At 41.4% G+C, this 17,964-nt stretch overlaps 1 protein-coding gene across 2 annotated transcripts in view; it reads left to right on the plus strand.

The window, feature by feature from the left end:
- The window catches only part of pappaa (pregnancy-associated plasma protein A, pappalysin 1a), a 132,059-nt gene that overhangs the window by 65,574 nt on the left and 48,521 nt on the right, over positions 1-17,964 (plus strand). For both annotated transcript variants that reach the window (XM_058777729.1, XM_058777730.1), the window contains exons 12-15: positions 11,197-11,304; positions 12,437-12,572; positions 12,677-12,890; positions 16,653-16,821. In XM_058777729.1, coding sequence (XP_058633712.1) covers positions 11,197-11,304; positions 12,437-12,572; positions 12,677-12,890; positions 16,653-16,821 — 627 coding nt within the window. The remainder of the gene's footprint in view (positions 1-11,196; positions 11,305-12,436; positions 12,573-12,676; positions 12,891-16,652; positions 16,822-17,964) is intronic.

A 17,964-nucleotide genomic window follows, 5' to 3' on the forward strand; every position in this document is an offset into this window, starting at 1 on the left:
AAGCAGGATACCCAGGGCTCGGTTTACACCTATCGCCATTTCTAGCCACTGGGGGACCATAGGCAGGCTAGGGGAACTCATATTAATGTTAAAAAACCTCATAAAGTGAAAATTTCATGCCATGGGACCTTTAAGAATGTGAATTTAATTCTTTGTGCAACCAGAATTGGAGTAGTTGGTTTGCCATACTGTTGAGCTTCTGCTGCTTCATATATAATTTAAAAAAAAAATACTATTTGGTTTTCCAAGTGAAGACTGGACTGGAAACCTCCATTTACACTGCTGGCTGTTAACACATCAGGGTTTTTGGAAGTCTGTTGAACGAGGGCTGTTTATGTGATGTGGAGGTAGCTCATAGACGGACCGCTCTTGGGAAGCAATTGGCCAACCGCACATTTTCCTTGTATGCCCACAGATGCGAGAGCCAATGCTTTAGGGCTGACACACTAGATGAAGCCATACCAGGTGCAGTCCCACTTATGAGATCAGTGCTGTCATAAATCATTTTGGTTGATATGGTGTTACACCTAGACAAGAAGAGTGTTCCCACTCCCAACACTGCAAGAGCTTATGTGGCATGGCTTCCAAATGATGTTACCTCACATGGTAAACTTTGTGCAGGGTTCCCTCTGATCATTGTTTAAACCTCACAAAGGCATTTAAATAAATATCTTGCAGATGTTAGGTGGTTAGTTGACAAAGCATTGTCTTATTTGTCCCAATTTTGCTGGAAAAACGAGTTCAGGTTTATCCAATGTGGGCAGTGAAAACAAACAAGCAAATAGATTCCAAATAAGATATGCTCATTTCCCTTAAAATGGTTTGTGTATGCAGAAGAAAGGCAACAGTAGAGATGAAAGTCTTTAAGACAGAAAAACAAAGACGAAATGCCTCTAAATATTCACAGTGACACAATTTTTCAGTATTCTAGTTAGTACGAACAGCTGCACATCTTCACACTCTTCATGCACATCGACTTTCAGCAGATTTAGGGAAATGGCAATGCTTCTTCACTGAGAGATCTTGCAAAAGATAAAATGACGCAATACCTAAAACAACAATTTCTGGTTCATTTAAGCCATTCTGTTAAAGAGGGAAATCACTGCTTGCAAGATGGGCTTTCAATAAAACTTGGCTGTGAATGCGATAGAGAGAGTGCTACATGACTACAGAAAACAGAGAAAAGCTGTGGTGCTTCCTTTTTGCCAAAAACTTTGACACCAACATTGCACTTTTGATGATGGCACTTATCCTCTGTTGATTTGACTGTTCCATGGGCAGGAATACAGAAAAGCAGAAGTTCGTTCTAACACTTTACCAAAAACCCTGGAGCTGTCAAAAGTCTATTAGATGATGCAGATTGTGTAATTTTTTTGTCATCCGACAGACTTTTGACATCTCCAGGGCTTATGCTAAAACAAGACATCGAACTTTTATACTTTTTCTGACTTATAAACAAGGACATCTGAAAGCAGGTATCACAGAGAAAGAATGCACATTGTTGAGTGCACATGAACATATATTACCAAAATTGAAACAATACAAAGTTAGTTGAAAATCGGCAAACATATCCTTTAATCATGCGATCCAGGGGCTGATTCGGTGCCAGGTCACACAGCTGTTTGTGAATAAGCTTGTTATACAGAAAAGCATGGGTTCCTCTCAAAGAGCCCTGCAGTTTGCTGTGACTGACAAGAGTCAATCCTAGAATACTTTGTTTTACCTCTGCACAGGACACCTGTTACATATCCACAACTTTTGTAAAGAATTACTGAAAATGTGCTCTTTTTTGGTGCAGTGATGAACTTCAACATTCAACTTCAACATGTTCATGTAATCTTTAATGAAGAGGAGGTATACATGTTTTGTTTGCCATCCATGAAGGAGTGTTCAAGCTCAAGATTCACTCTAAGCCCAAAGTACCCCTTAGGACAGTGGTTCTCAATCTTGTTCCTGGAGCCCCCCGAACAGAGCACATTTTGACTGTTTCCTTAACCAGACACACCTGAATCAGGTCATCAGCTCAGTAGGAGAGACTCCAAGACCTGGAGTCAATGTGTGAGATAAAGTAGGCAGTGCTGGGGGGGGGAGAGAAGAGTTGAAAACCACTGCCCAAGGACTCCTTGACTGGTTTAATGGTAACCAGCCAAGAACCAAACCTAAGGAAGGAAGAGTTGGGGAGTTGGGGTGTTGGAGGGATGCCAAAAGAACTATTGTAGGATCAGGGCCGTCGCTAATGGAGAGGAATCTGGTGACGATTCCAGGGGCCCCACCTATTGGCGACAACCGACAAACACGATTTCAACTGATGGGAATCAAATCCAAGGAACACAATTTTAACCAGACCCCACAACTACAAACTGCAATGGGACCTGAAAACAAATAACCCTGAAAACAAAAAATAGTTTGACCCCAAACAGTGGCTACGTTTACATCCAACCAAATAATCGGTAAAGTAATCAGATTGATGACTCAATCGGACTGTAAAGCCTATTGTATAAACACCTTAATCACTCAGATCTCATAAGTGTTTCCTTACCAAATGATTCAGTGTATCGAACAAATCAATGATTCAGTAACCCATTCATAAAGACAGGCACTTGGTTCATTCTTGAATGAATCAGCCATCTGAATGAATCATTTGAATGAATGACTCTATGACTCACTGAGTAAGACAGTCACTTGCTGAATTTAACACGTAACATTATTTATGCAGTTGTAATTTTGCAGCGTAAATGGCATGCTACATTTGAGCTTCATTACATTTGTCTATGTAAAAATGCATCTAAAATGCCACTTCAGCTGCTTCACTTTATTCCGCAGTGGAAAGATCTGTTTTGCAGATTCTGATTTCATTTGATTGGTAACAGTCCTGTAGTGTCTCATTACATTAAATGTAATTATGAATACAATTTATTTAACTATTTGATATGAAAAAAAAATGCATTTAATAAGGTTAGTAAGGTTAGTAGTAAGGTTCGACTGCCTTTTAAATGTATACAATTGTGTATGACCCTTTCTATGCAAAAGCAATAAAAACTTGATCCCCCCTCCAAAAAAAACAACAAAAAAAAAACTTATCTTTTATATAGGAAAAAATTACCTGGAAATCAATTTAAGTAAATTTTAGTATTCATTTGTGAACTTTAAACATATAAAATGTAATTTCCCAGCAACAAAATTGTGGCTGGTGAAAATGCTGAGTGGCTAGTAATTTTGGAAAGCCACTAGTCATGGTGTCAGAGAGTCTCAGTCACCACAGTCATCAGCACCCACGTTCACAAGATCACAATCACCTGCCTTCTGATTCTCCGCACCTGCTGCAGCTAATCAAGCCCCACTATATCAGCGCACTCTCCACACTCCCTCCTCGTCTGGTCTACCGTTCACAAGCTAGCCTGACTCTGACTTACTCACCTGTGTGTTTCTTCACCTCAGACGTTCCCGTATCTCCACCGCTCCTGTTCTCCACCGCTCCCCTGATTCCTGTCAGCGACCATCGTTGCAGCCACTGCAAGCCTCGCTATCTGGATCTTGTCAATCTGTGCTTCACTCACCTGTCGACGACTCCTGGTTACTCCCCTGCCAATATCAATAAATACCCTTGTTTGACCACTTACCTCTGTGTCTCCTAGCCTGTGTCGTGACAGAAGACCGGACCAGGACCATACGCGTGGCATGGGGGTTGACATGCTGGAGGAATTGGTCACTACCCTCCGAGCCTCTCTTCTGCCGGCTCCAGCTCCTGCACCTGCACCTGCCTCTGTATGTCCCATGGCCATCCCTGCTTCCTACACGGGTGACGCAGCTGGGTGTGGCAGCTTTCTGCTCCAAGTCTCTCTCTTCCTTGAGATGCAGCCACATAAGTTCATCACCGAGCGATCGGAGGTAGCTTTTCTCATCTTCCTGTTAAGTGTCAGGGTGTTGCTGTGGGCGAAGGCGATATGGGACGCCAAGAGTGTCATTATTAATTCCTATGAAGCTTTATCCAACCATTTCAAGGAGGTCTTTGGTGTCGCCGCTGGACGGCTGTCCATGCAAGATAAACTCTGCACGCTTGCTGCCACTAGTGGATGGAATGAGGACTCGCTCAACTTTCACACACGGAGCATGCGCGCCGCCTCGCAGCTGGATTATGTCTATACTGTGCATCCCCGGATCATTTCATCAGAAACTGCCCCATGAGACCTCCACGCCCAGCGGTGAGTACACTTCAACTAGAACCCGATGTTTCCACATTATCCTTCCTGCCAGTGCAACTACTCACCCCAGAATCCTCTGTTTCAGTCTCCGCTCTTGTCGACTCGGGCTCCTCGGAACTTTATATCTCAAGCCCTCCTAAACCGGCTCAATCTACCCCGTAAGCGGCAGGCCTGGGAGCTCCGAGTCGAGACCATTCAAGGAAAACCACTTGGGCGTGGAAGGGTGAATTATCGAGCTCCACTTCTGAAACTACGAGTCGGATGTTTGCACGAAGAAACCATCTAATTTCTGGTACTAGAGGGACCCACGGTGGACATCATCCTGGAATGCCCCTGGCTCAACCAACATTCTCCAGAAGTCAGATGGGATCCTTGTGAAATCACTCGCTGGAGCGAGACCTGTTTCCAGAACGGTCTGTCCTCAATTCCTAAGCCACTCAGGAAATCTTCGCAAATCCAAGTGTGATCCACCCTCGTCGAAAGCCCTGAGCCCCAGGTGAAGTTTACGATCCCATCTGACTACCAAGCGTTCCAGGATGTGTTCAGCAAGCAGGCAGCCACACGCCTTCCACCACATCGGCCATGGGACTGTGCCATTGACCTGCTGCCTGGAGCCAAACTCCCCAAGGGTAGAGTTTACCCGTTGTCCATCCCGGAGCGCAAGGCAATGGAGGATTACATTAAGGAGGCTCTCCAACAGGGATTCATCCGGCCATTGACATCACCTGCCGCCTCAAGCTTCTTCGTGGGCAAAAAGGATGGAGGCTTGAGGCCATGCATTGACTACCGAGACCTGAACTCCCAGACAGTGAAGTTGCCGTATCCACTTCCCCTGGTCCCAGCCGCCCTCGAGGAACTCCGTGGAGCATTTTCTCCAAGCTGGACCTGCGGAGTGCGTATAACCTTGTTCGCATCCGGGCGGGCGATGAGTGGAAGACACCATTCATCACACCATCAGGCCACTACGAATATCGGGTCATGTCGTATGGCCTTTCCAACTCACCGTCCGTCTTCCAGTGTTTCATGAACGAGGTGTTCCGGGAGTTCCTCCATCAGTTCGTGATTGTCTACATCGACGACATCCTTATATACTCCCGGAAACTGGCCGAACATCGCCACCACGTGACGCAGGTCCTTCAGTGGCTCAGAGTTCACCATCTCTATCTGAAGTTGGAGAAATGTGAGTTCCATCGCTCCACGGTATAGTTCCTCGGCTACAACATCAGCCCCGAAGGTATCCAGATGGACCAGGGGAAGGTTAAAGCCATTCAGGAGTGGCCACTCCCACAGTCAGTGAAGGAACGATTCCTAGGATTTTCCAACTTCTATAGACGTTTCATCCACCTGTTCAGTCGGCTCACAGCGCCTCTTACCTCCATGTTGCGTTGCAAGCCCAAGTCTCTGTCCTGGAGCCCCGATGCCCACGAAGCCTTCCAACATCTTGAAGTGTTCAGCACGGCCCCCATCCTTCACCACCCGGATCCTCAAGTTCCTTTTGTAGTCAAGGTAGATGCCTCGACCACCAGCGTCGGGGCCGTGCTGTCCCAGTACCACGGTGAGCCTCCCCGCCTCCATCCTTGCTCATATTTCTCCTGGAAACTGACCCCTGCAGAGCAGAACTACGACATCGGTAATCGATAACTGCTAGCCATCAAGTTGGCTCTGGAGGAGTGGCGTCACTGGCTGGAGGGAGCTTCATCTCCATTCACCGTCATAACCGACCGCAAGAATCTGCAGTACCTTAGAGATGCAAAACGCCTTAACCCCCGCCAAGCCCGTTGGGCCCTATTCTTCATCTGTTTCCAGTTTTCCATCACCTACCATCCCGGAAACCAGAACCCCAAGGCAGATGCTCTCTCTTGGTTACACGCTCCCGATCAGCCCTCAGACCCGGAACCCATTCTCCCTCCAGCCCTCATTGTCAGCCCCATCCAGTGGGAAGTCACCAAGCACATCCGTGACGCCACCCGCTCTGAGCCAGCTCCACAGGGAGGCCCAGAAGGGAAGACGTACGTGCCATTCTCCCAGTGGTTAACCCTTCTGGGCTCAGTTCACGAAGTACCGGGCTCTGGACACCCAGGCAGAGTGCACACCCTCTCACTCCTTCATGCTCGGTACTGGTGGCCCAGTATGGCCGAGAATGTCATCAGGTACGTCCGCCATGTCGAAGACCCCCCGCCATCTTCCGGCTGGCAAGCTGGTTCCCCTTCCTGTTCCCCACAGGCCCTGGTCGCACATCGGGGTAGACTTTGTCACAGATCTCCCAAACTCTGAAGGTCACACATGCGTGCTCGTGGTCGTGGACCGTTTCTCCAAGGCCTGCAAACTGATCCCCCTGAAAGCTCTTGAGCTCTTGAGACGGCAGAAAGTCTTCCTCCACGTGTTCCGAAATTACGGTCTGCCCAAGGATATAGTCTCTGACCAGGGTCCCCAGTTCATATCACATGTATGGAAAGCCTTTCAGCTCCTCGGGGTAACAGTCAGCTTGTCTTCCGGATACCATCCCCAGACTAACGGCCAGACTGAGCGGAAGATCCAAGAGCTCGGACGTTACCTTCGGTCATCCTCCCCTGGGCCGAGTATGCCCAGAACTCAATACAGAGGTAGGTCAACGAAGTCACATACCAGCTTCAACTCCCAGCAAGGTACAGAATCCATCCCACTTTCCATGTCTCGCTCCTAAAACCCTTTTCCCCTTCCACCACAGGACGCACCGAACCGGACGCACCTCCTCCCACAGAGTTCTTGGAAGAGGCCGCAGTCTATCAGGTCCGTGACATTCTGGACTCACGGCGACTGGGTGCCCGGCTCGAGGAAAGATGGAAAGATCCCGTGGCCGTCCCTGTCGTCGTGTTAGGGCATCAGGAGCCGCCCCTGGGGGAGGGGATAATGTCAGGGTCTCAGTCACCACAGTCATCAGCACCCACGTTCACAAGATCACAATCACCTGCCTTCTGATTCCCCGCACCTGCTGCAGCTAATCAAGCCCCACTATATCAGCACACTCTCCACACTCCCTCCTTGTCCAGTCTACCGTTCACATCCATGAGCTTAGCCTGACTCTGACTTACTCACCTGTGTTTCCTCACCTCAGATGTTCCCATATCTCCACCGCTCCCCGGATTCCTGTCAAAAGTGTGTGAAAGTGAAGTGACATACGGCCAAGTATGGTGACCCATACTCGGAATTTGTGCTCTGCATTTAACCCATCCAACGTGCACACACACACTGTGAACACACACCCAGAGCAGTGGGCAGCCATTTATGCTGCGGCGCCCGGGGAGCAGTTGGGGGTTCGGTGCCTACTCAAGGGCACCTCAGTCGTGGTATTGAGGGTGGAGAGAGCGCTGGACATTCACTCCCCCCACCTACAATTCCTGCCGGCCCGAGACTCGAACTCGCAACCTTTGGATTACAAGTCCGACTCTCTAACCATTAGGCCACGACTTCCCTTCAGCGATCATCGTTGCAGCCACTGCAAGCCTCACTATCTGGACCTTGTCACTCTGTGCTTCACTCACCTGTCGACTCCTCCTGGTTACTCCCCTGTCAATATCAATAAATACCCTTGTTTGACCACTTACCTCTGTGTCTCCTAGCCTGTGTTGTGACACATAGTGGCTGGTAAGCAAAAAAGTTAATGTCAAGCCCTGGTAATGACGTATGACGCACAGAACGAGCTGTTATTCCTGTTGATTAAAATGTTGTATAAATGAGTGTAGTCATTATAAAACTCTCCTTTCACTCAGTGTCTGTGAAGTGGAGCCGGGCAAGGTCCCACCAGTCCTTGTTTCTCATCCACTCATTACTGTGTGATAAATATAACCAGCATGGCACAGCAGTTTATATACTCCTTGTCGCCAAATTGTGACCAGAAGTGGATAAATATTAATTCTGTTTAAAACAAATAAAGAAAAAAATGGTTATGCAAGGAAACAGCAGGAAACTCTCTATATTCGTCCAGTGTGCTCATGTCAAAAAATCAAATCCAATTTGAAGCTTGTGACATAAAAGCGCACATCAACCCGATCACTTTATTAAGCGTTCATGTAAACACTACATTCAAATTCATCAATCGGAACAAATTTCATCCGATTTAAACAAAAGTTGTGCATGTAAACATAGCCAGTGAGGCATCAGCCAAAATAAGCAAGAATAGTTTTGCCCATGCAGACAGAGGAAGGACAGGCACGCAGGAGGCCTTCCCCTGTGGCTCCCAATGATTCTTCTCCGTTTCCCTTTTATCTTAAGTGGTGATTTACAAACAAAATCTTGGGGTTTGGCTGTGGTTCTTCTGTGTATATGTGTGTGTAGTAAGGTGGTGGTGGTGTGGTGTGGTGGGGTGGGGTGGGGTGGGTGGCGTTTCACTCCAGAACTACACAGCTGGTAAACATTAGCTCTCGGACGCAATTGTCAAACCATCCCAGGCTTACTTTGTTTTCGGGAGTGAGCACTTGAGGTTGTTTGCTTATAATTAACTTCACATTGAAACATCCAGTTGCTGGGTCGACCATGGTGCTGGGTTATAAGTGCAATTATTCTGCATGTCGCCCCTGCTCTGCTTTGCTACACGTACATACCACAAAGTGTGGGACCTGGTGACAAAAACAGCCACTATTACATCACGGTGCAATTTTCTACGCTTGGAACCACACCAAGGTGAAATTTGCAGCTGTCAGTGATCCACTGACGTGACCAGCCTCACAGCACAAGATCTCAATCAATTTTTTTTTTTTTTTTCTTTTTCTTGTTTTTTTTCAGGTCGGTTTTCCTCTCGGTTGAAAAAACAACCCAACCGGCTCCGAGCACTGAGTGTTGATTTTTCCAGCTCCTTTTATAATTTACTGCCTGTCCTCACATTCCAGTAACCTGTGGTTTGAGTCAATAAGTTTTAGATCATTTGTTTTATTGGTTTATTTAGCCCCTCATGCTGGGCTATTGGTGGGTCTTTCCTGGCGGTGATGTTGTGGTTTTACAGTGATGTCACAGTCCTGCTATGCATCCACAGGGAGACTTCCACCACCCACTGATAGGTAGCCGTTCCTCCGATGACCTCATCAAATCAATGATAAACATCGACGAGGCGAGAAGCCACTGTAGAGGTGTAGTTTTCCACATTCCCTTGTGAAAAGTACATTTTAGCGTATAGAAAAAAAGTACTTATCATGAAAAGTGAGAACTGAATGTAACGTTTTTGGACACTTAATTGCATTTTAATTGCAATGAAATGAAAATGTATTGTAGTTTAAGTTGTATAAAAATGCAATTAGCTGAACCTTATAGTGCTTTTTTGACCCACTTAAGTAGGACTTAATTACACCTGTATACGTAATTTCATAATTACTTCTATTGTCTTTGAAATATGGTTCAAGTACTGCTGAACGTACTGACAAGCATTCATAACTACAATATACTAATGCAATTTCTATTGAAACTTGCATGCCATTTTATTTAAATATATTTGTAATTACACATTTGTAATGAAGCTGGTATATTTGTTACATTTAACTGTTATATTAGCTTTAAATGTAATATCAAATAAAACACTACAGTTAAAATTATAATAATCTTTAATATATTCATCAAAATGAGTGTTCTTGTTAAAATGTACATTAAAGCAAACTTTTAATTTGATGTACAAAAATCACATTATAAAGGTGTACTTAAGTGTGTTAAGAAGAAAGATTGCTTTCTTTAAGTTCAGTTCAGCGTAAAATACACTTCAGTAAAAATATAAATTTGCTGTTAATTTACTCACCCTCAGGCCATCCAAGATGTACAGTAAGTTACTTTTTTTTTTTTTTTTCTTTAAGTAGAACAGTAGAGTAGAAGAAGAACAATAGCTTTTTTTTATTTTTTTTATTTTTATTTTTTTATCTGAAACCATGGTCCTAGGGCATTCATAAAATGCAAGTCAACAGCTACCGTCATTTTATTGGGTTATTTTTAATATTTTTTACCCAGGTGCCGGGTAGTTTTTCAAATGCACATTCAATACAATTAAGCTCATGTCTTTTTCACAAGGATTCCCTCTCCATTACACTAGCGTATGGTGCTTATCAGTTTGGGTTAAGGCTTTTTGCTTTGCATAAACATGTATAAAAGTGCATGCCTTGCATTTAGGGGGAAAAAAAAAGTGCCACCTGCAGTTGCAATACTTGGAAATGCAATATAGCTTTATTCCCTTGAGGGACCAGATCATACATGACACATCAACAGATCTCTTGGTCAGATGCTTCATTATTTTTCCGTGTGGTTTCCATAGTGGCTCCAATTACATGTATCATATTCCATATGGTCAGGAGAATGGTGTCCTTGTCTAATGTCATGATGTGTACAGCTCTTTTTTTCAGTAAGGTTTGATAAAAATAATTTCCGTAGTACACATCACATGATGCAGATCAGGGTAGACATTGTTTTCAGAGCTGTCCACCTGCAGTACAACAAAACAACATTAATCCAAACCACATTCTTCATCCTTAAATGAACTGCATGATGTCATGTAATAGGGTTATAAATGAGTATGTACCAGTCAGTTTGTTAAGGCATGTTGTAGACAACAGAGCCTTTGGCTCTGCATGTTTACAGAGGGACAAACAGAAAAGGGCAGGAAAGCAAATTTGTAAGAAATACTATCAAGGAATTACAGGGAGAAGAACAAAGTCATTTTCAAAATCCATCAAAATTGTTATGCTGTATTTTTAGGTTGTTAACTTCCAGGCTGTTTTTCTCAGCTGGGGGACAAGCTACTGTAAAACTAACACAATAAATAGTTACACTAACCATAGTCTAGTTAGAAAATAAAGTAAATGGTAAATGGGTTGTGTGCCATTCACAAAATTGCACTAATTAGTAACTAAATGATGACAGTTTGAAATCCAAGACAAAGCCTTTTTTAAATGTTTAAAAGTTTAAAAAGGCTTGGGGTTTGACGGTTTGATGACATTTTTGTGCTATATTTATTTATTCATACGTATATGCTTTCTGTCCCCAGACATGCCAGTCTAAAGTGTTTGACCTCTCTGATGGAGTGTCTCAGTACGCCTGGTTTCCATGTCGAGAGGCTCAGGGTGTTTCCTGGTATCCCCAGTATTGGTTAAAGGTAAGATTTGTTTTTTATCATTATAATTTTATTTGACATGTTGGGAGATTTCAACTTTAAATATAATTCATAGTTGTTATAATACATTACAGAGTGTGAGCTGCTGTGGCATGCAGGTTTATTAAGTACTTTAGGGTGAGACACTACAGGTAAATGGAGTGTTTTTAACTAATAGTTATCACTGTCACGTTATGTAAGGGAAATAGGAGCAGGATCTAAATGCAGCTGTTTTTATTAATTTAAGGAAATATATACTGCAATGCGTGCATAATTATTAGGCAAGTTGGTATTCTGATCATTTTTTTTTTTTCCCCAAGCACATTTTACCAATTCCAAACCACATCAATCATAATAACTACTAATACTCTTGTATTTAATCATTTATAATTGATATACAATTGTCCATGGATGTTGAAAGTGAAAAAAACTCCTTATATTCAGGTGTGCATAATTATTAAGCAGGATTAAGTATTTCCTTTACAGATAAAATGAGCCAAACAAGAGATTTAACTCTGACTAAAAGTAAAAAATGATTAAATGCCCATGAGAAGGATGCAATACTAGAATTTGCAAAGTTAAGGCATGACCATTGGTAAGCGAAATGTTCATTGGGTCAGCAGGGTCAGAAAAAACAAACAAAAAAAAAACAGGTTATTAACAGAATTAAGGTGAAGAAGTAGGTGTGAAACCATCAGAAACCATTTAGTCTCCAGCACCACCATTTTCCAGAACTACAACCTACCTGGAGTCTCCAGAACTGCAATGTGTCAAGTTCTTGTCGGTAAAAAATCCTAAAAAATGGCCCTCACTTAATAAGAATACCATGCTGAAGTGTGAAATACATGAAGACTGATTTATGGGCTTTATAGACAGATAATTTAAGAGTGACTCTTGAAGGACCAGCATCACATCATTTTGCACCACTGTTTGAAGAATTTATCTTCCAGAATCTGGCAGTAAGTTTTGGGAATTCATTTTTATGAACTCCCAAAACTTAGCGAGTCTAAACTCCCAAAATACAGTGAGTCTGATAGTTAGGCCCATGTCTCAACTTATATGCATATAATGAGTGTTGCTACAGTACAGAAGAAGACTTTTGCATAAATGTAAGACCAGATCTTGTGTCCGGCAGGCGTATTTCTCACATCCTATGGTTGCTGCGGCCGTTATCATCCATTTAGCCGCAGATGGAACCAGCTACATTGACCAAGCCCAGTGTAACATCACAGTCCAGCTGATCGACACTAAAGAGAGCATCCACAGCTTAGGTGAGAGCTTTTTTTGAGTGTAACTATTTGACTTTATGATATTAGCAAGTTCCTAAATTCTGATTACTGTCATATGTGTCCATTCCTTCCCCTGAAATGTTTAGGCGACTGGCGTTTGAGCTGCCGTACCAATCCTCTGGTCATCCCAGTTAGTCATGACTTGAGCATGGCCTTCTACCACACCAAAGCCATTCTCCTCATGTTCCGCTCCGATCTCGTGGCCATCTCTGGCGTTGGCTTGCGTTCCTTCCAGTTCTTTGACCCAATCACCATCAGCGGCTGTCAGAGCAATGAAATATACAACCCCATGGGCCAGAGGTGAGCAGTTAAGTCCTAAGTATACTTCGTTTTTGTACACGTACGCTAGCGTATGCGTACAGTCGAACGCGTAGCCTTTAAAAGTGAACTCCATTTGAAGTTGTGTGAGAATGTGGGAGGTCGACACATGCGCTCTAGAAAGCTTCATCCATGTTCAGTGTCTGCTCTATTTTTCCCTGTTTAGTCATGACTGATACCAAATATACTTTAGAACTCTTTTAACTAAAGCCGAGCTGTCTCATACCCTCTCGCTCACAAGCGCTTGTCAGTGTGAGCGTCTGTTGTTGCAGTCTCCGCAGTTTTGTTGTCGTTGTCCGTCTCTTTAGTTTAGTTTTCTACTGTGAAACAACGGCCCAGGACAGTGTTGCCACCATGTGGAAAACGTGATTACTGCAAAATAACTTCAGTGCGCATGTGTGACCTGAGCGTACAAAGTACGCACGGTTACAAAAATCGTGTGGTGCGCGTACTGTTCTGATGACGCAATTCATGTCACACGCACTGTACGCTTTCCCTCGTATATGCGTAAAAAGTGAAGTATACTTTGGGCTTTAGGCCTAGATTTCACGCTCCTGGTTGTTACTTCTGGTTTTCCATGAGTAAAATGAAATAATTTTTGGAAATTTTTGGTTGTGGTTGTTAAAGAGGTTTTACGAAGAAACTAATTATTCTTGACCTTTTGAGTTAAAAGAGTAATATCAACACATATACTGTAATATTCAAAACTCAAAACCTTTTCCCTAGTCCAAAAAGAACATTCACTGAAAATGTTTCTGATGTCACAAACACATTAAAATATGACCTCCCACATTTATACAGTATTTAAACAGTAGAAGAACTACCTTTAACTATAAAATGTGGTAAAGACTTTGTGCAAATGTCAGTTTCTTACCCAATATTTTTGACCCATTTTCCAGTTAATATATCCTTAAACAAAAAACATTCAGTTGACAAGCTGAATGCAATCCCTCCCTGTTTTTAGACATCTAACAAAATTTAGTGAGGGTTATGCGTAATACAAGAAGAAAAAAATGGGAAAGGAAAATAAACATAATTCCAAAGAAAAACAAGTGTATTATTCTGCCCAGCTGCCAAATACTTTTTTCCTGCTTTAACTATATTATACCTGACAGCAATCAAAGCATTGTTGTTCAGCATCCACAAATAGCCAGTTTAATTGGTCAGGGAGGCTGGAAAATGATCATAGACAACAAAATGATGAATTTTGTTTAACGTTATAAGTGTAATTAATGTATAGTGAAAAAAAGTTACATATGACCTTTTTAAGATAATCTTTTATATTATGTCCTGTTTTATAGGCCAGATCAGCACAGTGTCTGTCTGTACCATATTTACAAACCATAAGGAGACTACAAAAACACACAGAACTAGTAACAAAATAAATAAATAAATTAAAAAAATACATATCACTACTGTCATAAATAAAACAATACATTTTCACAAGCTCTGCATTAGTGCAGTGAGTTAATTTCTTGTGAACCACAATATATTATGGTTTGAACCATTACCAGGAAAGAAAATCCTTTACATCTGACTTCAAAATAATTTCTAAGTGATGCCATAAATAAGCTATGCATTGTTTCCATTTTAAATAATAGTAATTTCATAACAAACCATAGTGAGCATCCAAACCAGTTAAAAACCACATGAACAAGAGCACTAGGACAACTTCTGTGTTACATGCTCATCATGCTTACAATAATATATAATAATGTCCATTTATGTAAGAATGTGCAATAAACATAATTTGTTTGATTTATAGAAATAGGTAATTTTGAAACTAGGCTGAAAAAGCTGCAAATTATTTGTTTGCCATTAATTTCCCTTTGGCTGCAAAGTGCCTGCTCTTATGCTGTATTGACAGTGGTTTGATTTGCTTCAGGTCCATAGTGCACTTTATCAAGTGGCTGATTTATTTGAGTAAAATAATGCTCAGTGGCGTAAATGCTGAATATTCAGAACTTGCAAACTACTTATGTTTCTGTGGTATGAATACACAAATGTGATCTAATGCTGCTCCGGTCAGATCTTATACAGTGGCCTTTGACCACTAACACCATATTTCCTGCAACACTGTCTGATACGAAACACCATGTCCCCTATTCCCACTGTTGTTAACAACAGGGGCCATTAGCATGGATTGGTTTTATGTGTCCCTCCCTTTTTTAAGTAGTGTATACCACTAAAGCATCACTTTAATGTGTTTAGAGAGCTGTGTTTGGCAAACTGGTTATTGGGTGTACCTTAAATTAAATTAATTTGCAAACTAATAAGAGGAATTTAGGCCAAATAATTACAGTGGTAACTCAAATGCACTGTTTTGTACATTTTTGTGTTTGTTTTGTTTTGTGCTTTGATATCTTGTATTTATAAAATTAAGATGCAAAATGATTATGAGTGAATCCTAACGATAAGCTGTTAGGGTAAGCAGCATGGGTAGTCAAATGACTTTAATTCAACTTCAAGAATATAGGTGACATTTTATATGTATGTAAGGAAAACTGTGTATTAGGTCCTGTAATTTTCTTGTATTACTGTCCACCATGCATTTTCACTATTTACATTCACTAGTTTATTTTAAATCATCCTGTGATGTGACAAAATATTTTTTAAGGGCAAATATTACATGTCTGACAGTTAATACCAGCCACGTGTTTAATTAGGTAAAATTGTGATATGCTATATTTTCCAAAAAATAACAAACAAACAAACAAAAACTGCATGCATAGTGCAGAAATTGGCTTTTTTTTTTTTTTTTTTGGAAAATATAGCATATCACAATTTTACCTAATTAAACACATGGCTTAATACTGTGTGAGTAAAAAGACTACATAAAACAAAATTCTAGTGATTCCAGTTACTGGAGAGAAGCTTCTTCTCATGTTCTCCTGCTTTAAAAAATGTGTCTGAAACCTTAAACCGTATTTCTTCATTTCTTGCTTACTGAAAGCTCCCACACCTCATGTTTGCCCCTCTGACCACCACCAGATCTGCCAGGATTCTACTTGGTCAGCTAAGAGTTGAAAAATGCCAACTCTGCATTTACAAACTGACTCCAGCAGAGATTTATTTTTCCTTCCCACTGTTTTTTTTTTTCTCTTTCTGAGGATAGTGTTTAGCTCTCAATTTGTCCAGCATTGTTCATCTGGCCACATGAATTACTCTTTATGTAACAAAGAGCAGTGTAGACATCAGACACCAAAACTCCCCCACAATCCTCTCAATTTCCTAACAAACATTTTTTTTTTCCCCTTGTGAAAGATAGATATTGACTTTTATTTGAGAGAAAAAAAAGAAAAAAAAAAAAAAAGCACTGAAGTGAAATGTAAGTGTTTGAAAGCATCTGAAGGAATCCGGTTAAAATGCACATAGTCTTTTACTGTAAATGTGCTAAATATCTGTGGTTTCATGAATAGGTACCAAAGCTGTTTTTTTTTTTTTAATAAAGCTGACCTGTTTTATTCCAGTAAGTAAAAAATAAATGTCCCCTTCAGGGTTTCCAGAGCTCAAGGTTTGCCAATTTACGTCTCATTGATTTAAATTGAAGTTCAACCACTGACTCAGTGTCTGTGTTTTATGATAATATGTTATTAATCTGCCTTTTCTATTAGAATAAAAAATTAAAATCATGTCATTTTGGAGGTTTGCTGATGACCTCTGCATTAATGTGTTAATTGCAACAATAAATAATATATTGTCACGTATCACCTACTCGCTTTCTCTCAATCTTTCTGTTTTCAGTTGTGTTCATTACTCCTGTGAAGCCATTGATTGTCAAGAGCCGTTGATCCGGAATGCAGAGGTGCAGTGCACCGACAGCGGCTACTTCAATGGAGCGCGCTGCACTGTCACATGCAACAGCGGCTATGTCCTACAAATCCACCGGGACGATGACATCATCAAGAGCCAGGTATTCACCAATATGGGCAGACAAAACAAGAAAGATTATGTTGGATCTAAAGCTGGTCGTTCACCGAATAAGAACAACTGTGCCATTCGTATAGCAGGTAGAACGATGCAAGAGGGCCGTACATCAGTATTATTGTAATATTATTTATATATAATTAAAAAGTGTTAATAAATAATATTTTTATATTTTCATTTACATTTTATTAAGTTTAATTTTAGTTGCAGTAATTTTGCTTTGTGCTATTGTTGTAGCTATTTGTTTATATACTGTATATCTGCAAGTTTTAGGCACTTGCAATCCATAAACGGCACCTTCCACCGCATTTCAATCACTAAAACAGCAGGGTGTTCTAAAATGCTTAAAGTGAAAAATGCATAATGTGCCATAGAGTGATATTAAAAGATCAAACTCAGTATACACCTTATAGATGATGCATACAGGCAAGCAGAATATTAACGCATCACGCTAAATAGCATGCTAACAATTTTCTTTAGAATGGTTTTCTGTGGCAAAGTGCTGAATGTGAAGCTTTTCACAATGCATTCATATTCTAGGTTCTTGTGCATAGTATGTTTTGTTAATAGATTGTATTCTGAATTTGGTCCTATCATGGTATCGGTGACTTAAAGAATTAAGCATTACCTTTATAAAAGTTTTCTATGGGAAAGCTCTTAATGTGCAGTTTAGCATGTTGTTCACGTTGTTCTGGGTGCATCTGTTTGCATGGTGTATACTGAATTTATTACTGTCTTATTACAAACCTGGTAAGAATAACCGGAAAACAAAAAGATTCTTACTGTGTGCTCCATTGACTTCACTCCTGTTGGCTACTTGTTGCATTTGCATGAAGTTAAACATGCCCAGACCCATACAGGATAATTTACATTAAAAAAGTTAATAGTAAAATCTGTTTAAATGAGCTGAGAGTTCTACACTCTTATTGCAATTGTGTAGAGATTCCAATTGAATTTCAGTTCTGCAGAAATCTGCACATGGTGATTCTGTGTGGACTTCAGATTGCCAGCTCTCATTAAAACGGGTTGCCTTGCCACTGCAAACAAGTGTCATTGTGAATGCAAGCTCATATTCCAAAGGAGCAAGGAACTTTGTGTTTCTCTTGAGTGTCCCCTTTGGGTTTCATCA

This window comes from Onychostoma macrolepis, chromosome 05, assembly GCF_012432095.1.
Source record: "Onychostoma macrolepis isolate SWU-2019 chromosome 05, ASM1243209v1, whole genome shotgun sequence".
Taxonomy (NCBI): domain Eukaryota; kingdom Metazoa; phylum Chordata; class Actinopteri; order Cypriniformes; family Cyprinidae; genus Onychostoma; species Onychostoma macrolepis.